The following is an 8,259-nucleotide window of genomic DNA, read 5'->3' as shown; positions in this document are numbered from 1 at the left end:
CTAACGTTTTATTTATTTTTATAGAAAATTGTAAACTTAGAGGCCAAAGTTATGGATTTACAAGAAGAAAATGAGCGTCGACGGACGGTAGAGGAGCAACTTCTGAAACWAATGCAGGATATGACTGCTTTGGTTAACGAACTCTGTCAATCACAATTCCCACCGCCATCTAATTGAATATTATTTGTTTATTTGGAACAATCTAGTTTGCTTGTAACATTGTGTCATACTTTAAATTGTATGTTTTGTAACAATTGTTTATTTTAATCAATGTATGATATTTAGTTGCATTTTAGTTTTATCCATATTTTTACAGATTTACAGGATTTAAATATTTACTGAAAAAAATAAATTTTTTTTTTTTAAAAATATATGTATTACCGGCGGATTTTGCCGCCGGAAAATTTTTAAATTTTTTTTTTGAAAATTTTTATTTAAATTAAAAAAAAGAGAAAAAAAAAATTACCGGCGGATTTCCGRCGGATTTGGCCGCCGGTAATTTTTTTAAATTTTTTTTTTGGAAATCTTATTTAATTAAGTTTTTCCGGCGAGAAATCCGCCGGAAAAGTTTTAAAATTTTTTAATTAAGGTAAACCAAGTTTCTTAATTTTTCCGGCGAAAGATTTCCGGCGGCCGTATTCCGCCGGAAAATGGAAAAATCCGCCGGAAAACTCGACTGAAATAAAAACAGCGGCGCCCTCTTTTCCGGCGGACAAATCCGCCGGAAATCCGCCGGAAAACCCAATTTCCGGCGGATTTGTCCTCCGGAAAAGAGGGTAATTTTGGTAGTGTATATATATTGTATATACACATGTACATATGTACATACGTATGAGCTAGTTATATTTGTACATATATGTAATGTATATATGTATTTTTATGGAGGTTTTTGTAAATGATTAATTATTTTTAGTTTTTCAAGAGACTACACTTGTATTAACTAAACCAAATCACCACCAAGAATTTACATACTTACTAAAAAAAACTCTAAATAATCTTTAAACCATGGATATTGGTCTACTAAGAGCATGTACAACTTATCTCCTCATAAAAAATAAGATTTTGGATAAAATTTTGCTCCAAAATAGAAAAAGCAGGAGAGGAAGTGAAATTCTTCAAATTTGGAAAACCTCTAGAAATAATTACCATGAGAAGGAAACAGTTTTTTATTATATTCACACATAAGCAACCATAATGTTCAATATTTATGAGAGAGAGATGATATTTGATTATATATACAAAATATATGAATACTACAATTAATGTCGTAGAATTGGGTTTCGGTAAGAATGAGAGTTAAGGTGAAAAATGTAAAAAGGAATCTTCACCCTTAAATACACATTAGGATAAGATGCAACGAGATGAGATACACCAGGTTAATCCCCATATGAAGCACGATTCATGGGTGAGTTTAAAATTAAAGGTGATCAAGGTCTAAATCTCTTCTTACGCTTCTCATGTTAACTCTTTTTCTCACTTGATCTTTCGCCTAATGTTCTAATCTCCAAAATAGAAAATCTGTTAAAGTTCGACTGTAATTTTTTTCTTTGAACTTTTGAGTTTTGCTTCTCCATTTTGAAATTATAGAGAATTAACGAGTTATAAATCACATCCAAAAACCATAAAAATTATTTTTCTCGTCCATTTATTTAAACAACAATGGCAAATACCAAGATTTTAAATGTTGTAAGCCGTAAAATGACCGGACGGTAAGTTCAAGCCTCAAGTCTTAAGCCGTCACGTCTTAACCAAATGTAATGAGGGTTAATGTGCATGAAAAAGAACACGCCTTGACCCTAGGGCATGCATGTCGATAGTCGCTATATTGTCACGACATATGTTTTAAACATTGTAAATATACTTATCTATAAGGAATCGAAATTGCAAACTCTTTCAAATATTAAATAGGATAACAATAAACAAGCAAATAATTGCAATCACAACCTATGTTTTTTGGATGATTACTTCGCATATGCTTGTGACAAAGTTCTTGCCACCCTCATGCTTCCATCAAACCAATAATACACTAAAAACAATCAACTTTGGTTCCCTTGACTTATATATAAAGAGTTCATATATGCATCATATCCAAACCACAAAAATATATGACCCTCCAAGTACTACGAAAGCAATCAAGATTGATCATCACCATAAGTAGAGGTAAAATGGAGCCATCGAGATCCGGGGTCTGTGTGTCTGAAAAAGTGAAGCTTCTTATTGCAGTGCTTGTCTTGCAAATGTGCTTTGCAGGGTTTCATATAGTGTCGAGAGTTGCACTCAATATTGGCATAAGCAAAGTCGTTTATCCCGTCTATAGAAACCTCATTGCGTTGGTTCTCTTGGCTCCTTTTGCTTATTTCTATGAGAAGTAAGTCCCGCCAACTAATCCACCAATATACATATACTTGCTCAAGTGTTTTAAGGTTACGTTTGGCGAACATAAATTTACTTATTTTTGTTAATGTATTATTAAAACCCCATTTGATATGTCCTAAGCGAGTTTATAAGCTAATCTTTTGAAAAAAAAAAACACTTGATATCCATTTTAACTCGTGTATGTAAAACCTTGGATATATATATATATATATATGTGTGTGTGTACATGTTTTTATTCATTGATAAATATATACTATATAAATTTCATCAAAATATGTATATTGTCATTGAGCATATACATCGATTAATTTAATTACTTGTATTTATATTCCATCATTAGGCTTATCAACAGTGAATATAAATTAAAAAATTAGTTCTCTGTTTATTAAAAAATACTTACACTTCTTATTTCAATCGAGCTATATATACATATACACACATATATATGTAGAGAGAGAGAGAGAGATGAAAGAGAGAGAGAAATAAACTTCAGATATAAACCATGTAATTGTTACAAACCTTACAAATTAAATTTACGTTTTTGATTTTGTTTATTTCGAAATTTAAAACCAATTATTAAATCGGTTAAAGATGAGATTGAAAGTAAATTTAGAAAGATTAATCAACACCGTTGATCATTTATATAAAGATTGAAATTGGGTTATATTTTAAACTCCTTATATTTATTTTTAAATTAAATTTTGCTTTCATTCTTTTCAGGAAAGAGAGGCCACCCCTTACATTCTCTATACTAGTTCAATTCTTTTTCCTGGCATTAATAGGGTAAGTGAATAATAAGCCTTCTTTCATTTAAGTTATTTTCTTCATTTTCCATTTATCATATTTTTATTTGTGAGATCAAACTAAGTTGTGAGAATATATGGAAATCAATTACATCATTTTATAAATATTCCAGTTAAAAAAAAAGAGGAAGATTCTAATATATAAAGAAGAAATGATCAATGTCTCATGTGTGACTTTTTACGCACCCCCTCTAACAGAGGTTAGATGGACGTAATTAAAGTGCCGAGATGGAGCTAGACGAGTATACATCGCCCAGACTGTCTACATTCGTTAAAAACATTTGAATTGAAACTACATTAGATTACTCTTTAAAAGAGTATTTAATAAGAGAAAAGAGGTTCCAATATATGTAAAAAGCAAATGATCTAAGTCTACTCGATACAAGATTTTAACATAAATGATCATTTAGTTTAGCTTTTGTATTATTTGGTTTGCACTGTTAGAAAACAAGGTATCAGCGACGGAATCAGCAAGAGATCAGTGAGAGAGAGACCAAAAACCAATTCCTTTGCTGATCAGCTAGGGAAAGGCCGAAAACCAGTTCCCTCGCTGATCAACGAGGGATTAGCGAGAGAATGACCAAAAAATCAATTCCCTCGCTAATCCTTCACTAATCAGCGAGAGAAAGACCCAAAATAAATTCCCTCGCTGATCAGGGAGGGAATTAGCGAAAAACATTTTCCTTCGCTGATCCGTTGCTGAATCTGTTCCCTCACTGATACGTCATTGAAAGTAACCCTCGCAAATCCATCGTTGATTTACGTTGTTGATCCGTCGCTGATAGTATTACCTACGAGCTTTTGACCGACGGACTATCAACGACAGATTTACGAGGAAATTTTCCCTCGCCAATACTCTTATTTTTGTTGTATTGGTTTCAATTGAGTAAAAATTAAAAATCAATTTTTGCCTTCACGTACCAAAAGAGAAATGTTGATTGAGACTCGCCTTCCAGAAAAAGCTAACGAATTTTCATTGTCGCATTTTCCTAGAAAAATACGACATTCACATTTTTGTAATATCTTAATTCAATTTAGGTTAGTTTGTCAAACGTTTATCGAGTAAACGTTTATAGGATGTCACTTACTTTTCGAGCGAATACGGTAAGGTTTAAAAATCTTATCCGATAAGAGACATTGTAAGAACGATCGAGACTCTAATTTAACCCGGTAAATGAGAGAAAAAACTCTCACCTGCTAAGTATTTGCTGAGTAAAAGACATTTACCAACAATCCATTTTAATGGCCAAAAAAATTTTGCTCGATAAGGTAAATGAAAGTGATATTTTTGTCTGTAAACATTTACCCGGTAAGTATTTGATGAATGACTCAATTTATTATTTATAAGTATTTACCAAACCAAACAAAACCAGATAAAATCCCACCAAATTAGGTATGATTTTAGGGGTAAAATTTACGGATAGCTTTCCTATACTTCAAAAGTAAATAAACTGTTTTCCCAAGAATTCTTTTCTAGTAAAAATCTTTATAATTAAATTAAATTTGCAACTTTGATTTTAATACACATATTTTCTTTTTTGTTTTATGTTAAAGAAATATTTTAAAACAATTGAACCATGATCAATTATTTGGATAAATGTTGATTATCGATAATCTTAATCGGTCTTATATGAACCTGTCTTTAAAGACATCGGCGTAAATGTCATTTTTGCCTCAATCAACGGCTAAGTTTAACGATAGGCCTAGGATCGAACGAGGACCCGTGATCAATTAATTTTTATAAATTTCATGTTAAATCACATTTATATATTAATTTTGAATAAGCCAAATAGTATTAAATTATCATTTTATTTCTTCTCTTATTGTACTAGATATTGTTTTTACTTACTAATAGATTCAATTATGTTTTCCTCTTTCCGAAGAATCACAGCCAACCAAGGGTTTTATATACTAGGCTTGTATTATGCTACTCCAACCTTTGCTTCAGCCATGCAGAACTCAGTTCCTGCCATTACTTTCCTCATGGCTTCTACTTTAAGGTAACCTCCCCAAAGGGTTTCTCTACGTACGCATACTCAACCAGACATCTTTAACCGAGAACAATAATAAAATAAAGAATATAAAAGCAGTCAAACCACATGTAATAACAGTCAACGCAAGACCTCAGGTTACGACCAAAGCCTTGTGAATCACATATGATTTTACAAATGATTTTAATTAGTGTAAAATTGGATGTGATTCTACTATTTTCTTATTTGGTTATTGTTCATTGACTCTATAGTACAATAAAATATGTTTTTTTAAGATGTACATACTTTCTAAAACAGTAACCAATTAATTAGAATTAAAGTTTATAGGACCAATTAATTTGTCATCATATCTAGGGTCGTTACGATAAAACTGTAATGACGAAATTAAACGACCTGATGAGTTCTATCTACAAAGTGGGACAACCTTTATATAGGATACAAAAATTACATTGTTTTATTTGTGTTTTTATATGACCATGAAAAGTATATATGTTGCACATGAAAAAAATGCCATGTGTCTTGTAACTTTTTTTGTGCTATTAGATTGTCCAACTTCATCAACAGATATTGTTAGAATATCGTCTAACAAAGTCTTAACGTATTTTAGCGCCTTTAAATGGTACACATATTTCTTGGTCTTATAAACTTAAATTCCCATTAATTGCTCTTGGGCGTCCCAAAAGATCAAACTTCTTGTATCGCATTTATATCTTATCATTCTTAAGGGCTAATATACTCTTTGCTTGTATGTTAGGCTTGAGAAAGTTAACATAGCAAGGAGACATGGGTTGGCAAAGGTTATTGGTACTCTTGCAAGTGTAGGGGGAGCAACTGTTACTACTCTATATAAAGGCCCCCCTCTTTTTCACCAACATGCATCAATTGTCAATGATTCATTACTGTATGAAGATATGCTTTCTGGCTCACCAAAAATGCTCAACTGGACTTGGGGTTGTATCTACCTGCTTGCTCACTGCTTATCATGGGCAGGCTGGATGGTCTTTCAGGTTAACTCATGTTCTCTCTTTCTTTTGAAATAATGGTATGGTATATGATATCTTTGATGCAAATAGTTTACATGATCCATACAAAAGGACCCCCATATATATATACTTGAATAGGGCAAATGCCCCATTTTCTGGTTGATCCATTGAACTTTACAGAAATTGATTAACACCTAAAACTGATTCAAACCTGAGAATTAGTGATTTATGAGGTAATAAGGCCATCTTTGAAAACCATAATTACCCTTATATTTTGACCTTGTTTACAAAGTTTATTTGTTATAAACTAGCTCTTTGGAAAGCTCTTTTGTTTATTACTTTTTTTCCATTTATGTCCATTATATTTCACATAAACAGCCAAAACCCATATTTTTAAGGTAATATTATATTGTAAACTAGCTTATCAACTAGTTTATCTCATAAACAAATTATATATTTTGAAACATTGCGTAAGGGACGGATATAACACCCGCCCTACCATGAGGTTCTTTTACGGTATTTATATCCCCAAAAGTGTATGTTATCTTGAACAATTCTAACAACTTCAAGAAGCCATTTCCAAGTACACTGCATTGAATCACGTAATCGATACAATTTGGTTGAAAAATATATTTCAGGCTCCCGTGGTGAGGAATTACCCAGCTAAACTCTCACTCACCTCTTTCACGTGCTTTTTCGGGTTGATCCAGTTCATGGTAATTGCGGCTTTTTTTGAGAGGGATCCCAATAAATGGAAAATCAAGTCTGGGGAAGAGATTTTTACCATCTTATACGCTGTAAGTACAGTAAATTCAACTGATTTCTTCTTTTATATGTGTCATATAACGTTTACACTAAAGTTATATGTAAATAGCAAATCATGGTGGCCTTAATTAATACCCTAAGTTCAGGTCTGAAAACCATTTGAGCAAGAGTACTAAAATAACCGAAATTTTATACAGGTAATTTTGGTTTATGTAAATGCTTCTTTCAATAACAAAAACATATATATACGTGATAGGGAATCGTTTCATCTGGGATTGTGATATCTCTTCAAACATGGTGTATTCAGAAAGGAGGGCCTGTTTATGTTGCCATCTTCCAGCCTGTGCAAACTGTTCTTGTTGCTATCATGGCTTTTGCAATTCTCCATGATCAGCTGTACCTAGGCGGGTAAATGTGTACTTTAGTCAAAGTTGTTTAATTGATTTACTACTAATTGTGTATATCTAAGATCAAGATGGAAGCCAGGTTTTTATTCTGGAGATGTATTGATAACCACGTGATAACACATGGATAATGTTAGAACCATGTATATCATTGGATTTTTTTAACTACCAGAATATAAAAATATAAACAAAATATAGATAAGTGATCATTTGAGATGATGGTACAGATTGTTAGGGGCAGTGCTCATAATGATGGGTCTCTACTCAGTAATATGGGGAAAAACAGAAGAGCAAAGGATAGTGGCAAGCCAAGAAGAGAGGGAAGGTCCATTGACAAAGCATCTTCTTAATGATGATTCCAAGAATGAAGAATACAACACTGTTTCTGACATCCCTTGACCTAAAGAAAAGAAGACAACTGGATTTCTGTTTGAATTACAATATTGTCAGGTGGGATGTAAATTCATTTCATTGTATTGAATCATGGTTCCACTATGTTATATATGGCTTAATGAGATCTGATATGGTTGGTTGGTTATGTCATTCTCGAGTTGAAGTAGCTGAAACTAAGGCTTCAAAAATTGTATTACTCTAGTATCTGTGTGTGTATACACGCAAGTACATATACATATACACACACACACAGATAGACGTACATACTTTTTTCTCCCAAGTTTTTCCTAGTATGCAGACCATCGGAAGACAACTTTATTGAAGCTGTTAATTGATATGGTGCGGCTGGTGCCTGTCGTTTATACTTTATTTTACATGTAATCAAATTAAAGTTCAAAATGGCGTGAGGGGTGGCATGGGATGGCGGTGAATCAAGCCTCAAGCCTTGCTAGCCATGGCCACGGCAAGGACGTCCAGTTTTTAAGGGGTGATATAAGAGGCAAATTTGTATGTAATATATAGAATTATATATTTATATATATGT

At 32.6% G+C, this 8,259-nt stretch overlaps 1 protein-coding gene across 1 annotated transcript; it reads left to right on the top strand.

The window, feature by feature from the left end:
* Nucleotides 1–2,165: 2,165 nt before the first annotated feature.
* On the top strand, nucleotides 2,166–7,769 carry LOC112524961 (WAT1-related protein At3g18200). The gene is made up of 7 exons (XM_025134904.1): nucleotides 2,166–2,368; nucleotides 3,097–3,159; nucleotides 5,063–5,179; nucleotides 5,925–6,177; nucleotides 6,792–6,950; nucleotides 7,175–7,326; nucleotides 7,550–7,769. The coding sequence occupies exons 1-7, from the start codon at nucleotides 2,166–2,168 to the stop codon at nucleotides 7,719–7,721; spliced, it is 1,119 nt and encodes a 372-aa protein (XP_024990672.1). The 3' UTR covers nucleotides 7,722–7,769.
* Nucleotides 7,770–8,259: the final 490 nt, after the last annotated feature.

Source organism: Cynara cardunculus, assembly GCF_001531365.2.
Source record: "Cynara cardunculus var. scolymus isolate 2C chromosome LG 13, CcrdV1, whole genome shotgun sequence".
Taxonomy (NCBI): domain Eukaryota; kingdom Viridiplantae; phylum Streptophyta; class Magnoliopsida; order Asterales; family Asteraceae; genus Cynara; species Cynara cardunculus.
The sequence above is the reverse complement of the archived record's forward strand: the minus strand, read 5'-3'. Positions and strand labels throughout refer to the sequence as shown.

What these genes read in the sequence shown, in the direction of transcription:
- LOC112524961 (XM_025134904.1), top strand. Translation starts at nt 2,166, where the DNA reads ATGGAGCCATCGAGATCCGGGGTCTGTGTGTCTGAAAAAGTGAAGCTT. An exon ending in TTTTTCCTGGCATTAATAGG is followed by an intron (nt 3,160 to 5,062) that starts GTAAGTGAATAA and finishes CTCTTTCCGAAG; the next exon opens with AATCACAGCCAACCAAGGGT. An exon ending in TTTTTACCATCTTATACGCT is followed by an intron (nt 6,951 to 7,174) that starts GTAAGTACAGTA and finishes TATACGTGATAG; the next exon opens with GGAATCGTTTCATCTGGGAT.